This window comes from Rhincodon typus, chromosome 20 (genome assembly GCF_021869965.1).
Source record: "Rhincodon typus isolate 14 chromosome 20, sRhiTyp1.1, whole genome shotgun sequence".
Classification (NCBI taxonomy): domain Eukaryota; kingdom Metazoa; phylum Chordata; class Chondrichthyes; order Orectolobiformes; family Rhincodontidae; genus Rhincodon; species Rhincodon typus.
Window position 1 is genome coordinate 32,898,275 of NC_063351.1, and position 13,140 is coordinate 32,911,414.

A 13,140-nucleotide genomic window follows, 5' to 3' on the forward strand; every position below is an offset into this window, starting at 1 on the left:
CCTTGCTATTTCTTAGATCCATCCAGACCGATTCTACAGCCTAACATCATTAGTTTAACTGATCCCTCAGTTTAACATCATCTCTCATGAACATACCGATCTCATCCCTTATGAGGAGCATTACTCTGCCTTTCTTTTTTTATATGCCTTCCTAAATGACAAATAAGATGTTCAGTTTACAATTGCACTTGCCCTGCAGCTGCATCTTTGTGGTGGCAATTATAATAACCATATCTTAATTTGTGTTTTCAAATAATCAACCTTGTTGTCAATGCTGCATGCATTCAGACAGTGTCTTTAATTCTGCCTTTTTAACTTCATTCTGCTTTCTGAAGCTATTTGATGTTTGCCTTTGATTTGTCGTCTTCTAATTTCACCGATTACATTTCTACTTAATGTTACCAGCTTTGCTTCTTTTCAGTCTGAGGTCCCTCCCTGGTTCCTCTCCCACTGCAAATCTAGTTTAAACGTTCCCAAAAGCAGTAGCAAATCTCCGTGCAAAGATACATTCTCAGTCCTACTAAGGTGCATCTCATACACCATGTCTAAATTCCAACTGCCCCAGAACCAGTCCCAACACCTCAGAAATGATGGTCTTCAGCCTACACCAATTCCCCATCCATGTTTTCCATTGCTTAATTCTCCTGTCCCAAGCTCACTAGCACACAAGATATAGAGTTACCCTGCAAATATCTTTTATTATAGTCCTGCTTTGTAATCTCTTCCTGATTCCCCAAAATTTGCTTTCAGGACCTCATCCTCCCCTTTATGCTGCTGGTACCTTGCTGTTCACTCTCTCCAGAGAAAGAAGGTCCTTTTCCAGCATCTAGTACTGGACAAGCAGAAGTTTCCTCCAAGTAAATAAGGACCAAAGGTCTACAACCAAAGTTTCTGTCTTCAGTCCCTGCTACAAGCTCTGCTCCCTAGGCAATTTCTATCCATTTTCCAGTGATTTTTCTGTCACTGCCACAGATGTCTGCAATTTCAATGTTCTACCTGACTGAGCCACATTGCCTCCATCTCTAAGACTGCATACTTCTAAACCAGTGATATCGCCCAACTCCAGCCTTGCCTCTGCGTTGAAACGTTTTATTAATTTAGATTTCTGTTATTCCAATCCACCTACCTCGCCATCCTCCCACCTTCCACATTCTTAAACTATAAACTTAAGTTTATTTAATCTGTATTTCCTCATCCTAACCCCACATCAAGTCATGTTCACAATCAAACTCATGTTCGTTAATCTACATTGGTTCTTTATCTAGCAACACCTCAGTTTGGGTGCCACTCTTCAGAAAACATGTAAAGGCATTGGGGAGCATGTAGAAAAGATCGAGAATAGTTTCAGGAATGAGGAAGTTCATTTGCACAGAAAGATTGTGGACAAGTTGGGGCTGTTTTCCTTGGAGAAGGCCAAGAGGAGATTTTGTGGTGGTATTCAATTCCCACTCATACAAGAAGTGAGAACAACGGGGAACAGATTTAAAAGTAATTAGCAAAAGAAGAAAAATTTGACTTAAGGAAATGTTTTTTCAAGGGAGTGGTTAAAGTTTCAAATACACTGCTTGAAAGTGTGGTAGAGAAAATTGAAATTAATCATTACATAAAAAGGGATGTGCAGCATTACATGAAAAAGGCAAGAGAATAACACTTGGTGAAACACTCATTCAGAAAAACTGATGCAGACATGGTGGGCTGAATGTAACAACTGCAATGTGACAATTGTAGGATTTTAAAATTCCTCATTCAGGTGTGCAAATCTTTTTACTGGCTTGTGAATGCTGCCAGCTCTACAACTTTCCACAAATCCCATGCTCCTCCAATTCTGACTTTTATATTTTCCCCAATTTTGTTCACCCATGTTTAAACAGCTGTCTCTTCAGCCGTCTTGGTACTATTTTGAAACTTTTTTTAACTGTCTCCATCTTTAAGATGACTTTTAAAAGTTTTCAGTCACCTATTCCAGTAACTCTTTATGTAGCCTTGCTGTCACTTTTTGCCCTATAATACTCCTCTTAAGTGTTTTTGGCAAATTTTACTGTTAAAGATTTTATATAAACGCCAATACAAAAAACGCCAAAGTTAATCATTACATAAACACATTTTAATGAGTTAGTAAATATTGATTTAACATTGTGCATGTTAAAATTTACCTTCATATTTAAAAAAATCAAGGCTGCAAAACTCACAATTATTTAGCAACTCACCAATATCTGTGCAACCCGGAGTATCCAAACACTCTGCAACATGCCACCGGGGTGTTTCTATCAGCAATAAGGAAAAGGGCATTTGACAGATTGGGCAGTAGCCGTCATGGACAGGCCTGGCCTTTTTGGGCATTTGTTTGCCCTCGGAGGCATTGGGAAATTCAACCTGGGACAGGGGTCTGTGTGCGGCTTGTTGTGGGGATGACTTGCTGGCATTTGATGCAGGCGAGGACATCTCCTGATCAGAGGTTGCCCTCGCGCCTCTCGGCGAGTGGTCAATGGACACCCTCGGAGAGTGCCGCTGTGATGTGGCTCCTTTAACCCGGCTCCCCCGCCGGGCAGACTTGCCCCCGCCCGCATGAGCACGGGGAGGGCTACTACCAACTTCTGTGGTATTTGCAAGCCGCCTCCGTTTCCCGACGGACCGATAACCCCAGATAGCCTCTTCCTCGGCGCTCATAGCGCAACCGCGAGCGGGAAGGGAACACCGAGCCGTTGAAACCCGGCACTCGAGCTCCCCAAACCCTCCGACTCAAATCCGCAAATTCGACACAATTTCTCGCAGCAATCCAGCAACGATGAAAATTTTTTTTAAATGGGTTCGGTTTGAGTTAACGATACGTATGTGCGGTGTACATACGCATATGGTTTTAAACATAATTAAAATTTAAGTAATGCGCGAGCAGCATAGCGAATGTGGTGATCGGCGCCGCTGTTCTTTACTCGCTGTCTGCTCGATCGCTGCTATGGCGGCCGTGCTTGGAGCTCAGTCTCAGCTGGAAGCTGCTCTACTGGAAGCTGCTGGCCAGGCCGAGAAAGAGGAACTCATCCTCCAATATCTTCGAAAGATAGATGACGGGGAAACGGATTTAAAAATCCCTGAGTTTACCGAAGGTAAAATTCGTTTCTTTCCCCAGAACATCAGAAGGGAAGGCTAGCTGGGTTTTAGAGAGTCGTTCGGTACTTGAATTGGAAGGTAAATGGGGAATAAATGTCACAATCGCCTGTAATGTAATTTTGACATTACTGGAGTCGCAGGTGGGGAAGGTATTGATTTTAAAACAGAATATGCTCTGCTTTTTTTTAAAGAAAAAGCATACCCGGCGTTGTTGTTGAAAGTTTCCGCAAACTTCCTCTCATGTTCTTGTCTGACATCAGACTAACTGAAATCAAATATGTACATCTTTGCGTATACAATACAGACAGGGAACTTCAGTAGTCAGGAAACTTTTAAAACAACATATTATCCATGAATATCCGTTGTTATTGCAGGATGATGTGTTGCTTTTAAAGTTTCCTGTTCGCCCAATGTCTGTCGTATGTCTGCACAGACTGTGAAAAGAAGACGCACGGTTCCTCTGCGCCTAGCCGTAAAATACTGCAAGCTGTATATCTCGTCTTGTCTATTAACACAGTATAACCTCTTCCTGTAAATGTCTATACAAAGTGTGATAGGAGCGTCAATCGTCTGGTGTTTTGCGCAAAAGCTGAAAGTATCTATTGCAAATCACCCCCATGAGGAAAGGGGAAGCGACTCAGAGTACCAGTTTGTGTAGAATTGACCTTAAAAGGTGAAACGTCACTAAACAGGGCGATGAGGTTTCTTCGTGGGAATTTTTGCTGTAGTTTCATTTTATCCTGCACCTCCAAGAAAGTATAAATTACTATATGTGCATTCCTGTCCTAATTCGCTTATTGTACTATCTGGTTTCATTTTAACCTGTAAAAAATCAGAAACGTAACGTTTTTGTTTTTCCACACATTCAGTAGATGAGTACAATTTATAATACTCCAGGACAAATGCAAGAATGCCAGATTTCAAAGATCACAATAATTTATAATATAGGAAAAATGAGTTCTGAATGATTAACAAGTTAACTTTGAGCCATTGCCATGATGACGACATGAACTATCGGCTCCCCAAGCCAAGTATCACAGCTTTAAGGCTCTGGATGGCTTTGGCTGCATATTGGACTGACCCTCTAACAACTAATTGCAGCGGTGTCATCCAGCTCCCTTTTTCTCCATCTAATACATTCCTAAGTTCCCTCTAATTTTGTTCCTGGCTGCATGGGCCTCCAAGACATGTACAGCAATGACTTCCATCAATGCCACAATTAGCATGCTGAGTACTGACCATGGAACCTTAGAGCAGCTGAGTGCGTGAGGGAACATTGCTGAATACCCTAGAATCACACAATTAGCATGCTGAGTACTGACCATGGAACCTTAGAGCAGCTGAGTGCGTGAGGAAACATTGCTGAATACCCTAGAATCCAAGCCCTTCCCTCTGCTGGCTAAAACTCAGGTGACAGAGGTTCCCGTTCTTGAAGAACAACTCCCTTACGACAACTTGACCCTCATCTCAAACCTTGATCAGGTACACACATTAGTACAGGCGTGGGTCGTGTATGCAATGAACTGCCAGAAGAAGTGGTAACTGTACCCGCCTCTACATCATTTAAAAGAAATTTGGACAGGTAGGTGAATGGGAAAGGTTTAGACGGATATAGGCCAAACGCAAGCAAGTGGCCAAGTTTAGTTTGGGGAAACTTCGTCGGCATGGGCAAGTTGAACCGAAGGGGCTGTTTCTGTGCTGTATGACTCTATATCTTGGGTCTCAGAATAGCTGGAACACTATAGAGAGATCAAAGTGAATTCTGGAAAGCTGTGGCATGCTTAAGTTTGGGCACAGCAGAAGTAAATTAACTCTCAAGATCCTGTAAAGTTTTGAAGAACCTTGGCTGGATGTAATGTATAGAACTGGATTTAGAACTTGGGTAACTGCAAATGATTGTGTTGTTAGTAGTGCTTACTTTGTTTGTTTAATTCTTGTACAACAAAGTTTTTTTTGTTTAAAAATTTGAAATCTTGTGGGGTCATTCTTCCAATTAATAGCTGGAGTTTAAATTTCTCTTTAAACTGTTACCAGTATCAATGCAGCTCATAAGTAAATTAATTAGGATTGAGGGCACAAATTAGTTGTGGTTACATTAATTGTATGAAGCTGAAGCGATAGATGACTTGTGTTCAAACTGATGTGCTGCTGTGACACTTAGCATGAAGAAATTTTGAAGTGAAGCAATGCCAAGTATGTACAAAGCATGCTGAACTTAAGAAAATTTGCAGAAATTGCTAATAAAAAAACTAACTTAAGGAATATCAAGTAACTTACTGTTAGATTTCACAGTAAAATCAAAATCCTGATGAATTGAATCCCAGGAGATCCACCCACAAATTTGTGCTAAGCGGAGCTTCGTGATAGCCGAGGAGGCTCCATTCCCTCCAGAATGCACCTCTGTGTCAGTTGATATTCCTAAAAACAAGGTATATGTCAAAAAAAATATTCAATTTCTTTTTACTCTTAAATGGGATGTAAGCATTGTTGGCAAGGCAAACGTTTGTCACCAATCCCAAATAGCCCTTGAATTGAGTGGCTTGCTAGGCCATTTGAGAACAGTTAAGAGTTAAATGCTGATTGAAAACACAATAAAGCAGTAAATGTGTGAAAAATATTTTTTCTAATTTGTTCACACCTTAAAATGGCCTGACTTCGTAAAAGCCCAGAGCTTTGCATTGAAAAATCTAGTTAGTTCCAGAAAAGCTCCATAATCTTTATCTGCTTGACATTTTGTCTTTGTATGAGTCAAATGCAGTCCACCATGTTGTCAATACAGTCAAATGTTTTTGTGCTACAGTATGAAGCTCTGGAACATCTCCACAGCCTTTGCAACATGAGGTAGAGAAACATGTGGGCAAGTGGTGGGTCAGACTCTTCAGAGTCATCGGCCTTCTCTGTTGAGGATATAATACATCGATGAATGCATCATCTGCCAGTTCTGTTACAGTGTTGTCCACCTTCAGGTTTCCACATTTCTCTCTGCTGGAACTTCCATGACAGCCTCTCTGTCATGTGCAAAAAACATCTCATCAAGTTGATTGATCACACCCTGCTACTCCTTGTTCACAGCAACTTGTGTAATAGTAACTTGTCTGAACCCAACCAACATCGCGGTGGAGTAGGACGCTTCAGCCGGAATTCATCCGCTCCATCCATTTCATTTTTTTTCCCTTTGTTTTTTTTTCTCTCTTCTTTTTTCTCGGTGACATCCTGGACTCCTCACTTCAGCGTGGACTTGAACTTAGACTCTCAGCCTCAGCACGGACCCGGCAAGGCATCCTTCCAGATGGGCATGACGGTTTCCCGCCCTGCATGGTAATCTTAGTGACCCAATGTTCCGGTCTTTCAGCCCGGTGTGGCCTCAGCCTGGACTGCTGGCCTTGAGGTGATTCCAGAGCAGTCTCCTGGTCCCAAGGTGATGCTTGGCATAGACTGGAGACTAGGTCCCAGCATAGATGGGATTGGAAGGACTCTTCTGAACTTCTTATTTCTCTATTTTCTAATTTATTCTTACGATCTGTAATGCTAGACTTCTTATTTCTTTGCTTTTCTAACTTTTTTGGCTAAGAATTTGTACTGAAGCATCTATACCTATGTATCTCGGACCTAAGATGGTGCCATTGGTGGCGACTTGTAAACTTTTTACTACTCATTTGAGTGCATGTGACAATAAAGCTAATTCAACTTGGTAGAAATGTTCAGCAATTGTGGCTTTGGTCACCATCCTCCATGCCTTCGTGATGAACGTGGCTTTTGGAATATTTACATTGTACTCCTTATCAATGGCCTTGATAACCTAAGAGATTACCCTGCCTTTGGTAATGGGTTTTCAGATTCATAATCACTTTTGATCTAATGGCTGGAGCTTGGTCATAGTGTTGAGTGGCAAGGATGTCAGCTTTGTACTCTTGAAGCCAGCAATGTTGGGGTGTATAGGACAACTGAAGTAATAGTAATCTTTTCCTTTATGTTAATGTCTCTTGTCCACTTACCCAAATCACTGCTCTACAGTGCTGAAGCTCGTCAAGGCACTTGTGTTAGCCTCGTACTGCATGGGTAATGTCAAAAATGGCATCTGTGAAGCAAAATAGCTCCTTAGACTTTAGTATCACAAGAACTAGCCGTTTTTTGATTCCATCTACGTTGGTGCAGACAAAGCAGTGATGCATTCCTTACTCCAGTTTCCAGGATTGATGTTTAAAAGGTTAAACATGTGAAGAGTTGTGTAGCAGAAGCCCAGTTTCATGTGTATCAAAAATATCTCTTTGTATGTACTTATTCAAGACCATTGTGGAGCCAAACATTTGTCATTGCGACTATGCACTCTCCAGTTACTGTACAGAAGGCAATGTTGTGCCTTGTCTTGAATCAATATAGTCATTCATCACAGGGAGCTACAACTTTCTTGACGCACTTTTCTACAGAATTGGATTGGCAAAGGGAGCGTTCTCTGCTCAGGCTGCCTTGAACCACATTAGCAGCACTTCTTCAGTGTCAGGATCGACAGCAGTTCTCATCCACCTCCTGGTGAGAAAATTTGCTTGTCACAATGTTCCAAGCTGGTCATCTTGTCTTTCACAATGATGGACTCCTCCCACTCAGCATGTGGTCAGCTGTGGTTTTCCACTTGCTGCATCAACGTTACTTTCTGTCTGACAGTACTTTTAACTTTGTCTCACATTTAGCTGTATTTGCAGACTTGCTCATCTTGCAGGGGGAAATCTCAATGTCAGATGGTAACTTGCCTAGCACTCCATGTTTTCAAACTGTTGGGTGGTCAAACTCAGTACTGAATGGTCAGCACAGCCATATGACAAGTTTGGCTAATCCAGAGTTTCTGGTACGGAATGTTGCCTTGTCACTGGCATCACTCAATGGAATTTGCTGTTTTCCCCTGACAGGAATGATCGACAGATTCAACCTAATTGGCATTTGTGTCATCTGAATTTAACTTATCACAGTTTCATGCTGGTTATTTTTAACATGTTGATTATTTATAGAGAAAAGTTCTGAATTATTTAAAATTAGCCTTCAGTTTTTTGGATTTGAGTAAGATCCCTTATTGCCTTTTACAAATGTTGGGGTTGATGGTTTAATGAAATTATGTCTGTACTTTACTTAGCTGTAATTAATCACACTTTGAGTTTCCAATGCATTTATTTACAAATATATGAACATCACCTCATTTTCAAATCAATTTAACTAAATTCTTGCATGGTAAATGAGCAAAATTGAATTGATAGTTATGGTTTAGAATATCTGAAGTCAAGCACAACATAGTCTGATGACAAATGCAAATTATCAGGATCACTGGTGTTTGAAGTGATTAATATTTATACCTGCACAACAAAATATTCATTAAACTGGGAGAAATTTGGATGAAACAATCTTAAATTTGAAAGTTCTCTCATGGTTCCTAGTACAGGTGACATGATTATAGATATCCTATTTAACTTCAGCTATGGAATTTAATTTTTCTTCTCTGGTAGTTTGACAGCCATAATTTTATATTTCTAATTTCTATATATTCTACTGTTTATAAGACATTTGTATTAAACATAAAATCTAACTATTTAGATGAGGTCATTTGTGTGTATTATCCAAATATTTTAATAATTACATCACGATTCAAAAATAGGACATGCTATGTCACTTGAATTTTTAAAATAGTCCACACACCACAGTTTTATTTGCACGGATAAATGATGAGATCTGGTAGCCTCACTGTTAATCTTGCCCCATAAACCGGTCGATAATATTTTTGGACTGTGTTTTGGGAGTGAAAGAATTCCAGGAAACTAGTCATAAGAGTAGTATTTCTGGAAGGTCATTTGTTTAATTTCTGCATTTTACATTACCAACTGATTGTATATTACTGATATGCAGCAAATCAAAAGGAATATAGATTATAGATTTGGAAAATGGAGTTCATCTAAATAATGTTATGGTTTTTTTTCAGTTTTATATTGCTATCAAATCAGTCTAGTCAATCAGCTGTTAATTTATACAAGAAACACTAGCTTTGGCAAGTGTTAAAATTTACTGTTTTCTCTTGTACTTGTGCTTCTTTATTGTTGCCTAAAGTTCAGTTTATGGAGTGTGAATTGTCCTTGCCATGTATTTTGTACTATGTGTTAGAGATGATGCGTAACATTTAGATTGTGCATTATGCTTCACTTTCTAATGGAACTCTGCCGCTGTGTAAAAGTCTTACAATAATAGATGTCTTCTCTTCTCATTGTCATTACTCATTTGTATTAGAACTCAAAACTGAAAATTCCAGAAAAGTTGAGTTGGTTTCCTGTGAACCGAGAATTATTAAGTCATTGGTATTTACGTTCTAGTACATTCACCTTATTGTGGATTGTGTAGAAATTTGTGTGTAAAGTCCTCATTGCTTGTTCACTACCAATATTTTCTAATACTTACCTATTTGTGACTTCATGTATTTTTCCTTCATTAAGTTTATCTTCATATATTGACCATCTGTTATCTTGATACAGTTTTTCAAAATGCTCGTTTGTATTAAATCCATCAACCATCTATCTGTGGGAGAAATTTGATTCTTAGTTGAAATTCATTCTTCTCTCTCTTTCCAAATCTTTGCATTGTTTAGACCTTTCAAGAGGTTTGTATATATCCTCCAGATTCCAAGTTTTGTATAGTCTACACCAGAAGTGTTATCCTGTTTTTCCTCCTGTTAGGTGTTTACAGACCCTGCTTTATGTTCCTAGTTTTTTTCTGTTTAATGTCTGATTGTCAATGTTTGATTTTTAAAATATAATTTAGGTTGTCATGTTCTTTAAATATGCAATATATTTTTAACAGCCTGCATGCAATTGGTCACATGGAGATCTGCTGAATATTCTTTTGTGCAGATTTGATTGTAACGTATGTGCCAGCTGACCTCATTCTGGGGTGTCTGTCTACACTCATGGAACAAAATCAGCATGCATTGTTTTCATAATAGTACTAATTGGTCTTTGTTATTCCCACATTTTCTCCCCAGTGCTATGAAAGATATTGTGGTAATTGGGCACATTCATGATATGCTGTAAACATGGAACACCATTCAGCAATCCTGAGAACATTCTGAACTCTTAAGCAGTTGAATCCCCAAGTACAGCTTCTGACCTCCACATCTACGAGTACTTCAGCTGTGATTGAAGCCATTAAATATTGTTGGTAGAAATTCTTGCAAGATCAGGAATTGCCACTTGCAGTATACAGCATTATCACTCACAAAAAGAGCATTAACAGATAAGAAGCTCAGAAGCAGCCATTATGTCAATGATGATGCAAGGAAGAAAATGAAAGATGCACTCCTGTGGATGTCAGACCCAGCATGCTTTTGAATGGAGGAAGAAACCAAGAGCAATATAGAGGATGGGAGGGAAGAAATGGGAGCAGCTACAAGCAGTGCTGGGAAGAAGGGGAAAGGAGCTGCCATGGAGAAAGGCAAATGAGGAATAACCTTCCTAGGTAAAGGAGGATAGGAGCTGCCTTTGCAGTGACTGTGTGCAGTCAACCTGTTATAAATCCTACTGTCCAAACAAAATTAGTGATGGAAAATGAGACTGCTATTGGAGTTCATGCAAGAAGAACTGTGGGTGGTGAAATAAATTGAACATCATGGCCATGATTGCAGGCTAATGTAGAAACTCCCATGCAAAATACCAGACATTAATGGTAAGCTTGTAAAGCAATTTTAGCATGATGTGGGCAAGATTACTGTAAGATGCATATTTGATTCAACATATTGATACTTGAATCAGTACATATTTGAAAGGTGTGCTTGTCTCCCCTTACATTGTCTAATATATTTAAACAACTACAATTTGTATGGCTGCTTTAATGTCCCAGAATACTTAAGAGAGATATAATCAAATACAAATAGATGTGAGAATAAAAAAGGTATTTTGAGAGTTGATCCAAGCAAAATTGTTAACATTTTTTCAGCACTGATGTTTCCTATCAGGAGTAGCATAAATGGTACTTACTGCCATGGCAACTTCATTTTGTTGTGTCTGCACTCATCCCTAAATGGCTATTTTATCTCCATTCCATAGAGAGCTTCTGTCCTCATCCTTCATTAGGACAGCAGCATTTTCACTTGTGTCTCCAAATCTTGGGGTTTGCTGCTCTGCAGTAGTTACTTCTGAAATTTAAAATGATTTTTACATGTAAACGAAAAAGAAGGTTTGTATTAAAGCTTGGATTTGAAGTTTTAGCACATATTTATACCTGCATGCATCTCCCAATCCATCCAATCCATCTCCTGCAATGCCAGGTTCTGAGTTGGACAGAGAAATACCATCAGAATCTGTTTCAATTCCAAGAATAGCCGGTAAGAAATTGTAGAAATCCCAACTTTGTATGGAAGTCGGAGAGGAATATCTATCTGGATTAATGTTTATTCTAGAGCTGCTATGTATCAAATTACATTGAACTATTTTGTCTGAGTGTACCTGGTTTCAGCCGTATGCGTGTTGGCAATGAAAATAAATAATTGAATGTGGGCCCATATCAAAAAGCTTATAAACCTAATCAAGTGTTTGTGGTTCAGGAGAAGTGATTAAAGAATAATAAACTGCCTGGATGACATGGAAAAATTAAGGATATCAAGGAGGGTTTCTCTCACAGTCAAGCATGATAACTTCATTCAGGGCTGTTTCTGTGTAGTAGACATGATGAAAATGGGATAATGTTGGAGTAGGTAGAGGATATTGCCCTATAGTAAAGGGATACTTCTAAAGCTGATCCAATCAGATATAGCTGACAATAACCCATGCCATTAATAAAGCAGGAGAGATAAATTTTGCATCCCCCAACTCTAATGTCAAGGGGTTCGTGGGGTGGGAGATGTGGAACTCTCATGATAAGTATAGCTCCCTAAATAGCTTCTGTTCCCTTCGTTCTAAATAAAGAGAATAGTCCTATTGAATGATTTTATACATAAACGTAGTTTTGTGGTGAAAAACTGAACCTGTGCTTCTCCATTGTTTTGATGTTTGTATAAAATGTTAATCTTTTATTATTTAAAATAGTAAATTCCTTTTTAATTTATCAGGACAATCTCTGGATTATATTGACATTGTGCCAAAGGCATAACAATTATATCAGTAACTGAGAGTGTTGATTCCCTGTAATTTGTGAATTTATTCAAATTGATAATTTTGTTTAATAAGTATATTGAGGCTAATAGCAGAAAAAAATCAAAATTTGATTACTTTGTTGGGTAAAATATTCAATGAAGATTTATCTTCAGGATTATGTTATACCTTGTGAATGTTTACAGTTTTTTTTTCCAGGAATAACATGACTTTTCAACCAATGTCAGCTGCCCTTTTAATCTAAAGGTTTGCATTTTACTTGGCCTCTGTGGGTAGGCTAGTAGGCAGGAGATCTGGTAAAATGGCAGAGTGAAGCCATTATGTTTCCACCACCATGGATTTCATAGGGGCAGCAAACTGGAAGCAGGTTCCTGGGAAGTGGTATTCTTTATGTAGCCCCCCCCCCCCCACCACCACCACCACCTTCCCCACTGTGGCTCCTCACTGCCTGTGCCTGGCACTGATGCATTAAAATTTTTAAGAGAAACTTACCAAGGCTTCGAGTGTGAATGAACACCCTCTTCTTTGTCCTGCACTGACTCTTAAGGTCCCCATTATCAGTTGTGCTGCCTAGCTTCAAGCCTTCTAATTGAGTTGGCAGTTTTAGCAGGCAGCTTGTAATCGTCACTTGTACAACAGTCCCAGAGGCAACCTCTTGATTGTCTACTGCTGGTGAAATACTGCCCAGGATCATGTTATCTGCCTGTGTGGTCTCTGGTTCTGCTATCAGACCTAGCAGCAGGACAATCAACAACCTCTCCTTTGATAAAATTCTGGTTGTAGTATTTTCAGACTTGGACCCTTGACTGGTCTAAGTATTTTTAATGGTTTGTTAATTCCATCACCTTACTGAGTAGACAAGGTGTAGAGCTGGATGAACACAGCAGGCCAAGCAGCATCAGAGGAGCAGGAAGGCTGA

The 13,140-nt window shown here is 39.4% G+C and overlaps 2 protein-coding genes across 5 annotated transcripts in view; one reads left to right on the top strand and one right to left on the bottom strand.

Moving 5' to 3' along the window:
• dclre1a (DNA cross-link repair 1A (PSO2 homolog, S. cerevisiae)) overlaps positions 1–11,447 on the bottom strand; it is a 66,796-nt gene extending 55,349 nt beyond the window's left edge. For 2 of the 3 annotated variants that reach the window (XR_007264294.1, XM_048609043.1), the window contains exon 1: positions 2,208–2,767. Coding sequence is in view for 2 of the 3 variants with exons in the window: in XM_048609043.1 (XP_048465000.1) it covers positions 2,208–2,667 (460 nt within the window). In the remaining variant the exon portion in view is untranslated. Of the gene's footprint in view, positions 1–2,207; positions 2,768–5,382; positions 5,524–9,537; positions 9,655–11,108; positions 11,267–11,352 lie in introns of those variants that run through there. The other variant, XM_048609044.1, reaches the window with a different exon arrangement.
• nhlrc2 (NHL repeat containing 2) overlaps positions 2,750–13,140 on the top strand; it is an 87,063-nt gene continuing 76,672 nt past the window's right edge. The window contains exon 1 of one of the 2 annotated variants that reach the window (XM_048609050.1): positions 2,750–3,101. In XM_048609050.1, the coding sequence (XP_048465007.1) occupies positions 2,882–3,101 (220 nt within the window). In that variant the 5' untranslated portion in view covers positions 2,750–2,881. Of the gene's footprint in view, positions 3,102–10,278; positions 10,798–13,140 lie in introns of those variants that run through there. The other variant, XM_048609051.1, reaches the window with a different exon arrangement.